This window comes from Cannabis sativa, chromosome 3, assembly GCF_029168945.1.
Source record: "Cannabis sativa cultivar Pink pepper isolate KNU-18-1 chromosome 3, ASM2916894v1, whole genome shotgun sequence".
In the NCBI taxonomy this organism is placed as follows: Eukaryota; Viridiplantae; Streptophyta; class Magnoliopsida; order Rosales; family Cannabaceae; genus Cannabis; species Cannabis sativa.
Window position 1 is genome coordinate 31201307 of NC_083603.1, and position 14690 is coordinate 31215996.

The 14690-nt window shown below is 30.1% G+C and overlaps 1 protein-coding gene across 1 annotated transcript; it reads left to right on the plus strand.

Annotated features, from left to right (window-relative positions):
* The first annotated feature begins 5926 nt into the window (after positions 1-5926).
* On the plus strand, positions 5927-11502 carry LOC115709144 (uncharacterized). The gene is made up of 17 exons (XM_030637179.2): positions 5927-6076; positions 6240-6563; positions 6693-6745; positions 7396-7492; positions 7611-7684; positions 8182-8266; positions 8355-8453; positions 8554-8630; positions 8925-8991; positions 9133-9198; positions 9681-9788; positions 9879-10009; positions 10109-10175; positions 10471-10535; positions 10624-10717; positions 10805-10875; positions 10959-11502. The coding sequence occupies exons 1-17, from the start codon at positions 5927-5929 to the stop codon at positions 11254-11256; spliced, it is 1926 nt and encodes a 641-aa protein (XP_030493039.1). The 3' UTR covers positions 11257-11502.
* The last annotated feature ends 3188 nt before the right edge of the window (positions 11503-14690 follow it).

Sequence of the window (14690 nt, forward strand, 5' to 3'; positions counted from 1 at the left end):
ATGTTGAACTATATAATAATATAATTCCTCAATTAACTCATAATTATCTAGTTAGGGTTTTGCTAATCCATTTTTAATTCCGGGTATTACAATAATCATTAACAAATTCATATGTTTTGGACTTAAATAGAATTTATATATTATATATATAATCATGAAATAAATCATGTGAACCATGCAACATTAAATGTTAATTCTAATCTTTGTTAATAAGTAAATCTGATTATATTGAAATGAGTTTTATTTAGGGCATAAAACCCAACAACGGGTCCGTTCGACTCGAGCACAAAATTATTTTTCGACGTCCAAAATTCATGAAACCAATTCCAAAATGATCTCCGTGGAAAAATTAAGGGATCCATATTGATTTCACGCATCGAAAACACGCAAAATGTAGACTTTAATTTTAATAAAAAATTTCTAGTCCGTATGAGTTCTTAAAAAATAAATTTTCAGATTTCAATGATTTTTCACATGTTTAGATCAATCTATAATACTATATGAATATCGTGATGTATATAGAATTCGAAATAAATACCGAAAAAGAAAAATGAAATAAAACAACCAACGCACCAAAAATTCTAATTTTTCCTGTTTATATATACACGTATATAAAGTATATACTACATAAAATATCATAAATGTATGAAAGAGAGTATCACATACAATTTTTATGCAATAAAAGCATATATTAATCGTATATAATATATAAACATATATAAAAAAATATATATACGTATATATATACAACAATGCTTACGTATATATATATATATAATATATTTAAACAAAATTAAAATATAAATATATACATATGAATATACGTAGATTGAATTAAAATATATATATATATGATCAGAATTATATGAATATAAATATATATAAACTATATATAGATTAAGAAGCGATCGTATACATATATAATATATATATATGAAGATGAATATGAATATGAATATATATATGTATATAAAAAAAATTGAGTATGAATGTATATATATATAATCAGATTATATAATATAAAAGTATATATATAAATATATATATATAATTTTATATTATTGATGAAGAATCCGAACGAATATATGTATAAATAAACAAAACTCAAAATAAATCACGGCAGAGATATATAATCCGCTTTGATACTAACTGCTAAACATTTATTTGTATAAACTGAAACACATGTATGTGTATATAACATGTGGAATAAATGAACCTATTCACTATATGAATATAGGATCGAAATAACTCCCGCCATTGAATCTTTGAGCATTAGTCCCACATAAGCTTGATCTGTAAAAGAAACCGATTGATGTGGGTAATCGGGCTTCCTCGCTCTCTCAACTCTCTTTAGATGGATTTTGCAACAAAATGAGTGAGGAGCTCAGGGACCAAGATCCTATATTTATAGGTGAGATACACCATAAATATCTACGCCACATTAATTGTCAGAATATTTTGACAATTAATTCAGGAAATCAAATCAGGTAATGAATATAGAAATTTGACCATATATAGAATATTACATAATTGATTTTGTCCACATTCAATGAATATAAAATATTCATTTATCAGAATTTCATTTATTTATTTATTTCCTTAAATAGAAATTTATTTCTTTAAATAAATATATATTTCCTTAAATAAAATATTCTTATAGAACAATAATAAGGATTCGAAATCACTATGAAAGGAGTCTCTCATCTACTAGTTGTCTGACAGAGTTAGAAAATTAGGTTAGTTTGGTTGAAGGTTGGTTGGATGAGAATGAGAGTATCATGTTCCTTTTATAGTATTTCAACTAGGGTTTAAGATTTAATTATATGGATTAAAAAAAATAATATAATGGGTCAAAAATACACTAAGTGGCTGGCCACACATAATGGTCTCACTAGTTACAATTTTGCCACTTTATTTTAACAATTTATCTTTCCTTTCAATAATACCATATTTTCCAATTTCAATCCTATAAATGTCAAAACTATTTATTAAATAATTATAATTAATTATCAAATAAATTATCATTTATCTTATTTATTATTTAGACTATACAAAGTCTCTTAATTAACAAATAAACCCCAAAACCTCTTTTCTTCACAATTAAGCCTCTGCTAAGTGAAAATTCATAAATAAGGCATAGTCTAATTTAAAAATTATAATTAATTAATTAAAACAAATTAACTGAGTCTGCAAGCAGTTAAAGATCCTCTTAATTTTACTCTTAATTATATAGAACACTCTATATATGCCAAGATATAAATACACTATGAATTATCCATCATTTTAATCCAAATAGTCAAAGATCCTCAATAGATGATCTACATCTAATAGGGACAAATTTACCATTATACCCTTCAATGTATTTTATCCTTAAAACACTTAACTATCATTAAATGATAGTCAATACACTAATATAATTACTGAAATGAGGCCTCAATCATTTATCTTTATTAAGTCAAGCTTGAAGGAAATTATGGTTTCACTTCTAAACATTTATAGAAGCTATAGATTTCATATCTATGATTAGCACTTCCACTCAATTATACTATCATGTTCCCAAGATATAAGTATTACGCCGTTCGAGATTTAACGAACAACTCTAAGAACATAAATAGCACAAATGAGATCGAACCTAATCATATCAGGATTAAGATCTATTGACCTAAGATCAACTAACTGATATTGACTTAGATATAACGGTAAGTTTATGATATCTTATCCAAGTTTAATATCGGTCCAGTCCGATGTGTACACTATACATCCGATCCAAGCATACTTTTTCAATGCCCTAGAAAGGACATAACACTTATCCAAGGTGTAAGTAAGCTTTATTGCTGATTATATTCCACTATGTTGACAACGCTATAATCATGAATAACTATATGTTCTAGATCTAATAGAATTTATACATTAAACATACAATCATGAAAGAAATCATGTGAACTATGCAACATAAAATGATTTTTGATCTTTTATTAATTAGTAAATCTGATTATATTGAAATGAGTTTTATTTAGGGCACAAAACCCAACAAGTATGCCATTTTTGGTATCAATTACTTCACCAAGTGGGTCGAAGAAGAACCAATGAATACAGCCACTTCCAAAAAGGCCTTGGATTTTTTCGTCAAAAAAATAATATGTTGTTATGGACTTCCACACAAGATTGTATCAGACAATGGAAAATAAATTGACAGTGACCAATTTAGTGATTTTTGCGTTAAGCATGGAATTATAAAAAGTTTTTCAGTCGTGGCAAGACCACAGGAAAATGGACAAGCAAAACCTATAGATAAAATTCTGAAGACAAAGTTTAAAACAAAGGTACAAGCTTGCAAGGCTCAATGGACGAAAGAGCTTCCATGAGCTATTTGGGTATAGCGAGTAACAGAGAGAACTTCAACGGGGCACACTCCGTATTTAATGTCTTACGACTGTGATGGAGTTATCCCAATAGAAAACGTCGTACCATCTAACAGAAGAGAGACTTATGATCCCACCCAAAACAATACTTTACTTTAGGAATCACTTGATTTAATTGAAGAGCTCTGGGTGCAATAACAACTTCAGCTTAAATTCTACAAAGGAAAGATCACCTTGCACTTCAACTCAAAAATCAAAAGCCAAAGGTTTGAAGTTGGTGACCTCTTCTTGAGAAGAGTGTTTCTTGCATCTTAGGAGCCAAGACTGGGGTCCTCTCGGACCTAACTGAGAAGGGCCATACGAAATAACATAAAGTGTGTGATGGAACATACCAACTAAAATGATTGGACGAATCTAAGATTCCACGAGCATGGAACGCGAATCACCTGCGCCGATACTATCAGTAAATTAAGATTGTCCAGATCCATTTATACTTATTGCATTTTATTTTCTTTGCTCTTCCATGTACGCAATAGGGAAGGAAAAGTAAAAAAATAGAATAAATTTCAAAGAAAAAATACAGTCTTTTATAATTTTTAGTTGTGCTGTAACAAGTGAAAAATAGTCTAAAATCTCAGATCACTTGGGGGGTGTATTACCTCTAAAAATTAGTGTAAAAATTGATCAATTAAGATAGGAGTATAAACATAAACTGAAGCCCAAAAGGTTCAGGAAATTGGAACTCGAGCTTCAGAGATCCAGGAGTAAGTCGTTATGTTACCACACTTGCAATCAATAATTCACCATGTCAATCAATGTTGACAAATCGTGAAGAAGTTCAGGCTTCGATGTAATAAACAGAGATGAAATATAAAAAGTTCAAGCCTTTGGAACCGAAACCTCAGCGAGTTGATAGTAAGCAAATTTCATTTAATTTTCTAAAGATAAGGGTTGTTAAAAAGCCCAAGACCCAGGTCACAGGAACCAGGACCTCAAGGAACCTAAAAGTAGACAACTCACAAAAAATTGTAAGTATAAAAGTTAAAATCCTAAAGTTTAGGCCGTTAAAACTGGAGCCTCGGGGATTTCAAAAGTAGACTAACTTACCAAAGATAAATTCATTTAAGTATCGAAATATTTAATAAAGTGAAACAATAGATATAATAAATAAAAGTTATTCAAAGGTAAAATTTACATATTCAAAAGCCCCACGACAAGGGTAAAATATTTCTTTGCGCAGTAAAAAAGGGGGACCCTCCTCCCTAGAAATCAAGAAAAAAAAAACAAAAAGGTAAAGCCACTCAAGGCTAAACAGAAGTATTAGCTGGCACGGAAGTATCGAGAACTGAATCTACATTATTAGAAGATGGAGGAGAAGGTCAATTATTTATTCCTCAGCTGGAAGAGCAGAATTTTATCCAAAATTCTTAGCTTCCACGACAGAAGAGGTCTTTATCCTCTAGAGTTCTAGGATCTGAGAGAGCAATTTCCCTTCTTTCCCTTCAAGAAGCATTGTGATATGTGATTCTCTCTTCCAATGTAGATGAAAAGTATCATCCTCTTCCACCTAGTTCGTGAAAAGATATCGAGCTAGATGTATAATTTGGTGTGACAATCTCAACACTGTCTTGTTAACTAGAAATCCCGTACTATATGCTCGAACTAAACATATCGAGCTAGATGTATAGTTTGTTCATGAAAAGATCTCGCAACAGTTAGTTCATGTTAATCATGTACATGCTGTAGACCAAGTTGTTGATGGTCTAACTAAGGCCATTTCTAGCTCTCGTTTTGATATGTTTAGACACAAATTTAGTATTGGTGAGTGTACAAATTTCAAGTTTGAAGGGGAGTGTAAAGAAAGTTAGTTGTGTTAGTGGTAGGGGTTAGTTAGTTGTGTAAGTTTGTTACATTCTCTTGTACAGCTGTACCTTTCGGTTACAGCCTTCTAGCTTAAGGCTTGTGCATATAAGTTTGTAATTCTCCTTCCATGCTAATGAGACTATATTCTTTCTAGTCTTCTCTTTCGATCTTGATCTCTTCCTCTCTAATTCATCAATGGGGAGACACAATGCTAACTCTAATATATTAGCACCCTTTCGTTGTAATAAATATCAATCATTAATTTGTTGGGACGTCTTATGATTTTCATTATAATTGTTTTATTGAAAATAAATAAATAATAAAATTTGGTTTTCAAACATAATTTTTTGAATTTTGTTTAAAAAAAAATTGACTCTTGTTGTTTCTTAATAATTTCAGGCCACTGGTATTACTAATTCTTTTTTAATATATATTTATAAATTATATATTGCATGCGAAAATGGTAGGAAGAGTAATAAAGCGTAATAAGAGGCAAAAAATAAGGAAGGAAAAGAAAAGAAAAAGAAAGGAGAGGAGAGGAAGGTGGTTGATTCATTCTTAGCAATCATGAATCAATATATTATACTTGTTTAATTATCTAAAAAAAACTCTTATCTCTTAATATTTTGTTTTAGTTTTTGTGCCATCACAACATACAATTATTCTACAATATTAAGATATATAGCTTGAGAGATAAAAACATGTCGTGGTTAAGAACGGCGGTGAACAGAGCAGCGGAGGTAGGAGGTCAGAACCAGCTCCGTCGCACCATGCGCAGCTATGCTGACTCCGTTGTTGTCCATGCCGGTAATGCCGTTGCTGGTGGCGCCAGGATCCTCCAAGAACGCATTGTAATAATTTGCTGTGTTTTTCTGAAAATCCATGTCCTAAACGATATCTTACCATTATCACTAATGTTTGAGAAAAATTAAGCTTATTATTTTCATATAACTCAGCTTAATGTGTTTGTTATTATGTAATATAAATATATGTGTATGTATTGATGATGTACAGGGTATGAGGAATCTACAAGGGTTTAAGCATACGGTAAAAAGATTAGAAGAAGTGTCTGTTTCATGTAGAGGGGTTGAAAGAGTTCAGTTATTGAGAAGGTGGTTGGTTGCTCTTAAAGAAGTCGAGAAATTATCATCAGCCACTTCTGATGAAAGCCCAAGCGAACAACATCATGATTCTCCTACTAATACTTTTGATGATAAAGATAATTCTCCTAAGAGACCAACTTTGGTTCTTTATGTTGACTCTCATGGAGATGTACCCAGAAATTTTCTTGATGTTTTTCTTTATAGCCAAGCTCTTGAAGGCATCACACTGTCCATGGTAATTAATACACTACATTAATTTATGTTTATAATATCAATCTAAATTTTATGAGGAAAAACAAATAGTACATTTTGTATATGCTGATCCATGGAGTTTAACCGCAGGTTCACTCTTTTGTATGACCAGATTCTTGAAGCACCCAATGATGAAGAAGTTCCTCTGCTTTTGGAGTTATATGGGTTTGATTTCTCTCCTCTACTCTAAATTGTCTTACTTTCTAGTTATTATTATTATTATATTACAAATAGCTTTTATTAATGTTCCTCTAATTATTTTATTAAACTTAATTAGTTTTAGGTAACACTTTTGTTTTTAAATTTTTTAAGTAAAAATTTTATTTTTAAATAACAAAAATATATTCGGTAACTAATTTTGTTTTTTAATTTTAAAAATAAAAAACAAAAATGTGTTTTCTAAATTTTATTTTTATTTTTTAATTTTATTTAAGTCGGGTCCGAAGCTGGTTCGAAATTGGTACAGGGCGGGTGCAAATCGAGGGCCAGGTATTGGTTCAGTTTCTAAAGTCTGAGTTGGAGTCAGATCAGTGTAAAATATTGATAAAAAAACTGTTTAAAAAATTTTGACATTGCAAAAGATTTAACATAAATTTAGATGGAAAAAGTTGAATGACTTAATAGTTCGGGGAGCAAATTAACTACTATTAAAAGTATCACGTCACAATTTACAATTCGAAAAAATTCAAAAGTCACAAGTCGAAAGAACCAATAATTCGCAGAAGTAGAAAAGAAAAGCAATTTGACCTTATTACAATATATGTGTTTGAGATAAATGGGTTAATTAGCAATATATTTGTGGTTGTAATACACAGGCTGTGTCTCACAGGAGGGAAAGAAGTACATATTGATGTTATGAGAAGAGTGCAGGACTTGTCTGAGGCTTTCTCAGGTTGCCATGAAGAAGTATTGGTAAGCAAATTTGGTGATTATTCATCTCTTCTTTTATGCATAAAATAGAATATACGTATGTTTATGTGTATGTATACATGTATAAAACTTTAATTTATTATTTATATCTGTTATTCAGATAAAACGTGAAGAATTGCTCCAATTTGCCCAAGGTGCTATTGCAGGACTGAAAATAAATTCAGACATTGCACGGTGCTTACTTATCGTATATCTCTAGTTTAGGGAGTGTTATACATCAAATAGATACAAGTATATTTATACACTTTAAAATATTATTAATTGTTCTCCCTCATCACTAAATTAATTTTGAGGTGGAAGATCGTAAATTTTAACACAATATAAGAGCAACGACAACTCGGGCATATGGTCCAAAATATTAGTTAGCGAAAAGAACCCTTAGGTAATGTTGAGTTTCTTATGTTCATGTATGAGTTTGTGTTTCTTCATTCATTTGTCATATTGTGGGATTTGAGAATCATGGGATAAGATGAATGGGGTTCCATCTTAAAATAGAAGTTTTATTTTTTTCTCTCTGATACCATGTTGAGCATCATGGGATAAAGTGAATGGAGTTTTATCTCAAAACCAATTGGCAATGGGAGAAGTAGCCTATTCATCTTATTTATTCTATTATCTTTCCACACATTAGCAACGTGAGACTGTCTAACATTTTCATTTTTAACTCACAGAATCGATGATGAAGTCTGCAGCATAAAGGAAAAGCTTAATAATCTAAACAATAAAGATGGTGAAACAACTCTTGAAACTGAACCAGTGGGCCACCTCATCTTCTTTCTTATTATCTTACCTGTGACATTTTGATATACTTTAGCTTCTTATTAAAGATCTCGTTTTCTTGTAGGCACTTGCTGAAATTCAACTATGTTTCAATTTAGAGGCTCTCTTGCTGAAAAAGAAGTTACTGAGAAATGGAGACTCTCCAGAGATGCATGCTGAAAAGGTTTCAATCCATGCAATGCTATACCACTACTCTTTAATGCCTTAATGAAATAGAATTCAATCCATGGATCTAAAGAGATTAAATTAATGCTGCATTGCAGGTTTATAAACTCAAAATATTATTGGAATCACTAGCCAACTCTACCTCAAAAGCTGAAAAACGCATTTTGGATCACAGGTTTAATCTAACTTAGTCTAGTTAGCTGGTAAAATAGTTTTTGACTGCAGCCAATAACGTTCAAAACTAACCAAGACTTGGTTTATTTACAAACTAACAAAGTCATCTTGATCTAGAATAGTATAAAAGGGGTTTTAGTACTATTGTTATAGATTACATTATGAATTTATTAGCCTGAGGCTGTTTTCTTTCATATTTTTTTGTTCTTGGCTAGTTGTGGGTGTTTGTGTTGAGTTTTTACAGCGTGAACATATGTTAGTTGGTCAGTGTTCATTTTCTCTATATTTTCCGCAGATCTCATAAAGAAGAAGCTCTCAGCTTTCGTGTAGCTAAATCAGATGAAGTTCATCATATTGAGAAGGCATGCGCTATTTACTACCTCAAAATTCTTAATGATTGTTCTTTTGTCAAATAACTAGCAGGAAATCCCATGCAAAAGATATATTATCTTCTGGTGTTTAGGTGAATTAAGTAGTTAGCTGTAACTTATTTTTGTATTTAGGAAATGGTGGCAGAGATCAAACAACTTGAGATACAAAGAGATGAACTTGAAGCCGAACTGAAAAAGGTTTACCTTTTTCTGCTCATTCTGTCACATTTTTTATGTTTAAAATGCACTTTAGGAGATCATGATCAAATTTCAGATTTCTATCATGTATAATAACCAAGTACTTTTGATCTGCAATGTCTTCCACATGTTGAAGCTGTAATAATAGAAAAAAAAATACAATCTTACATATACAAGAAATTAAATTGAATGGCATTGTCACAGAAATTTAATGTCAAACGACTGATGCAAAATTTACAACCTTTATTTGCAAATAAAACAAAATATTAGTGGGTATTAGAATCTTAATGTTGGCCATTTTATGAAGATTATGGTCAATAAATCTTAATATTGACGAGAATTAGAATAATGGTTTTTGGATTTTAACATAGGAAAGGAATTACTTATATAGATGCACGAATTGTTAACAAGTAGACTCTGTCATTTTTTCTGCACTCTGAGTTCCACTTGACCTTTTAATACTCTAATCATTTGTTATATAGGTTAATACCTCATTGGCTGGTGCTCATATGCGCCTTCATAATTTAAGAGAAGAAAGAGACCAATTTGATGAAGCCAGTAATGAAATCCTTGTACACTTGAAAACGAAGGTAAAATTGTTATGAATATTAGATTAACTTGTCATGGTAGAAAACCTTCTTGATTTATTTTGGCTATATTATTCAATGGGTTGATAACAGGACGATGAGCTATCAAAATCCATTGCTTCATACAGAGAAGAAGCTGATATTGTCGATACTTGGATCAAGTTTCTGGATGAAACCTGGGTTCTCCAGACCTCATATACAGATCAAAAAGAGAAGCAAGTCATGTATGTGAATCTAAAGTTTTGTGATAACAAATAAATAGAGCTGTTTTGATATCCTTAAGTTCCTTGTTTATAGATAACATTGTTGTTCATATATTGAAGGGTTGAATTGGAGAAATGTGGAGACCGTTTTGTGAGTTTGGTCATGCATCTTCTTTCAATATATAAGGTGAGTTACCATACACTTGGGACATCATTGAAAAGTATGAATGGATTGCGTTAAGAAATATAAGATCAAAAACATAGAAGATTGAATAAGTTGACTATTTGTTGAAAATAAGGTGGATACAAAGTTGTAATTTTCTGACCATTTAATGTACATGGAGATGGGGAATCCATAAGATAGAAAACACATGAGAAAAGTTATTCAATCCAATCTTATTTTCCAAACATAATTCTAGTCTATACCACAATACAATATGTTTCTTCAACTTTCTTATGATATACCTATGTTATATTATTAGGAAATGCTGGGGTCATTGATCACTCGAATTAAGGAAATTGTGGAGAGCTTAAGTATAAATCAAGAGTAATTTCCTTTTTTTTTTTCCTCTTTGAAATATTTGTTACGTTTTTATTTTTACATCTCTTACTAATACTCTAATGACTTCTATCAGATCCAAATTATCATCTGGTGAAGATGATAAAAGTCAAAAATCATTAAATCCAAACAAAGATCTTGAAGAGCAATATGTAAACATTGAGGCCAAAGTATGCATGTCCTTTTTTTTTGTGTTTGTGTTTTGTGAACCGTCCTTTCTATGAAAGCTTGATTAGTTTTTGGTCTTATTTTCTCAGTTTTTAACCACAAGCAGTGTAGTGGAAACCATAAAGAGACAATTCTATGTCCAAACTGAAGGCATTTTCAGGTACATATTGTGCTCTTCAGGTCATGCATACAAATCTCAGTCCCCTTTCATTTAATGAAATTGAATTATGATATTATTCTCAGGAAAGAAGATGACAAGGTAAAAGAGCTTTTTGATGCCATTGATACCTTAAGAGATAAGTTTGAATCCATAGACAGACCTATATTAAAGATTGAGACTCCAAATAAAAATTCTGTGAACAGTAAAAGTCCATCCACAAAAAACATACATGATGTAATTCAGTCTTCACTGATTAGAGAAAAGAAAACAGTGAAATCTGTGGAAAATTTAACAGAACTTGACTCAGAGGGAAATGATGGCAGAAGTGACTCAGCAGAGGAGATCAATGACTGGGAGTTTGATGCTTTTGAAAAAGACTGATTACATAGAGATTCCTTTATATGTAAAAATATATTTCTAATATATAATATATTTATATATGACATGTTACTTAGGAGAAACCAAAGAAGCAACAATTTTCAAAAGGATTACACTATTACAAGTATTCTAGTTGTTTTTGTTAGGTTATGCACAGTCGGGTCTTCCCAACCAAGGTTTGTTTTAATGTTGTAAGTAACTTGAATTGGATCAAAGTTATCAACAAACAAAGCTTCCATCTTTTTCTTATGTTTTTGTTTGTTAGAAACATATACTTTGAATGAAGAAGCTTAATAATTTATTTGAGCATTTGAAGGGACAAAGAACCTAAAAAGGTGGTTTTCTTGTTGAACTTGATGTTGATGACTTCTCAAAGAACACCTCAGACCCACGAAGAAAGAAGCTTAATTAAAACTTTCTTATTAAGCGGATAAGTATGTATCTATCTTTAAGACACTTAAAAGTAGCATATATCCAAAGTATGTAAAAATAACATTAAGAACATTTTTTCCTTTTTTTGATTTTTTTTTTTTCATAAAATTCTTAGTTTATGTAAGAAAAAAATAATTGTCCATAATAGACTTAGGATTTTGTAAAATAAATATCTAGAAGGACATAATGTCAGAATATTTCTTTCATATATATTTGATTTATAAAATAAGTCAATCACTACTACAAACAGGCCTTTAATCCCAGTTTTTAAGGCTTTTTATCCCGGTTTTCGCTAAAATAAAAACCGAGATATATGGCAGTGGGATAAAAAGTCTTTGAAAAAACCGGGATAAGAAAATACCTTTTATCCCGGTTTTTATCATAAAACCGGGATAAAAAGTACCCTTTTATCCCGGTTTTCATGAAAAGTACTCTTTTGTCCCACTTGTTTTTTTAAAAACTTGGATAAAAGCCCACTTTTAATCCCATTTTTTCTTTAGAAATCGGGATTGAAAGTCCTCATATTTAATACCAAAAAAAAATTAATTGTATTAGTGTTGTTTTCCTCTAGAGATGAGTTATTCAAATTACACTTACTTTACTATCTATTTAGCTATTCAAATTATAAATTATGAAAGACACGTTTAGAAACACTTCCTAATATGCATTTTATGATAAAACCCTTGAATTATAACAATATTTCTGTGTACAATACATGAATTTATTAGTAACTAATAGGATAAAGGGATAAGCTACAAATGATGGGATTACATATAATAAAACATGCATCTTGATATTTATCTTTCACGGTAAAGACCTCCAAATGTATAAGGAAAACATGCCAATGATGTTAGGAATGGATATATCTACATGAAGCATTTCCAGGTATCCAAGACCAACATTGTTGTAACAAACTGTCTTGAAAGTACATGCTTTGAATCTGCAATACCCCAATCATCTCCATGTTACTTAGATTATAGAAAAATAAAATATTAAAACTGCAAACATAAATATTATCCACATATATATAAACTAAGACACAATGACATTAGTATTTAGAGAATGACTTGAAGACAACAAGACAATATCCTGAGCGAGTTTTAAAACACAGGGTCTACTTGAAATTAAATTTTAAGATTACATAAGTTGTGGCATTCATAGGAGTATTATGTGAAAGCAAAAAGTTGTCAAAATTTGTATCCAAAAAGAAACATCATAATAATTAAAAGTATATATTCCAAACCATGAATCATTCTCTTAGTCTGCCCAACATTGAGATAGTGAACATTTTCCTTATGTAGCTTTAATAAATAACTAGTTAAGTAGATAAAAATGTTAATTTAGATAATAGATTTATCTATACTTTTCTGTGAAATGAACTTTTCTAGTCTTAGTATTTAGAAAACCAACTCCATTTCTTGATGCAAAAGCCCCAAGCTTTCCATTATCGAGTTGGAATTGAACGTTTCAATATCAAAAAAAAAAAAAAAGATTTAATATAATTGAATGAAATAGTGACTATAACAAGATAGATAGGTTCATAAGTGCAGCTAGATTGAGTCATGACATCCCATAGTCTAATTTCACTAGTATTGTTAGAGGAGAAAAAGGTAAGTTGTTGGATTAAAAATCTAGTTAATTAAGTGCCCTAGAGTGCCCAACAAGTAGGTTGGATGGACATTTTTAATAATTTACAAGAAAAAAAAAATATTATATACAATCATCACTCATTCTATTTATACAAGTATACTACAAAATATTTTTTGATTAACTAAGTCTAGTAAAAAATTACCCCACTAAAGAATTTAAAAGCATACATGTGATCTTTTAATTATCTACTTTTTTGATAAAACTAGTAGGATGTGCATGTTTTAGGTGATGCAGTCTTTCTTAAAATGTTGAAAATCAATGAAAACAGAACAAATCAATCTTCCTATAATTCAATGACAAAAAAGAAAGATATCATAAAAAGACTACATAAAAACAAGAGTGGCAGCAAAAAAAAAAATCACTCTTTTTAACAAAGTACAATTGAGAAAATAATTGTTGTTAAGTATCATTGAGTTAATTTTACTAAAACAAATTCCAGTGTTTGATGTGACTAACCCCCAACAAGTAATATAGCAAATGTGAAAATACAAATGCAAAGAAATGTGTAGTTGAAAGTGTTCGTAAAGGTTCCTATGAAATTTGCAACAGACTTGTTATGTTTTCTCGAAATAGACTACGATAAGAAACATGAAGCATATGCATTCAATTAAATCAATAACATTTCATTGATGGTAAAATTAAGCGTGATATTCAATCTAATTTAAACCTAACTTGTTTTATAATTTTTTTTTATCATGTATAAGAAAATCAGCTTATACCTCAAAATGCAGAGTGAAGCGAGAGAGAGAGAGCAAGAGCTGTAGAAAAAATCATTTAAAAAAACAAAAGATTAAAAATCAAATAATATATATGTGTGTGTGAGAGAGAGAACAAACAAAATCAATGAGTGAGGCTAAAATGTCAACTATTGTTGTGTTATTACCCTCTAGATTTGGAGAGTGATTTGTTTGATACACAGTTGAAATAAGCATAATAAGAAAGTTAAAATAAATTCATGAACAATTATATTGTACCCTCCAAATGGTAAATTTGGTGGAGAAGGACCATTAACGTAAATTTATCAAGTCAAAGAATAAAATTGTATTTATCTATTTTTTCTTGTGTTTAATCATTTGATGAAAAAATATATGACAGTCCGCTACAGTCCATGCCATCCCAAATACACAAAGATTTTTAATGAAAAAGATGAAACCAAAGCTAAAAAAAAATATATACATCGCATTCGATATCACAAAAACATGTGATATTTACAAAACAAAACAAGAATCATACACCCATTTTAATATATAAAATATAGAGAAGAACATATATTAAAATGAAATATATATATATATATATATCATATTCATCATACCTAAGATCAAAGCTTCAAGATTTGGATAAAAATGGAGGTT

What these genes read in the sequence shown, in the direction of transcription:
- LOC115709144 (XM_030637179.2), top strand. Translation starts at nt 5,927, where the DNA reads ATGTCGTGGTTAAGAACGGCGGTGAACAGAGCAGCGGAGGTAGGAGGT. An exon ending in AAGGCATCACACTGTCCATG is followed by an intron (nt 6,564 to 6,692) that starts GTAATTAATACA and finishes TTGTATGACCAG; the next exon opens with ATTCTTGAAGCACCCAATGA. An exon ending in CTGCTTTTGGAGTTATATGG is followed by an intron (nt 6,746 to 7,395) that starts GTTTGATTTCTC and finishes TGTAATACACAG; the next exon opens with GCTGTGTCTCACAGGAGGGA.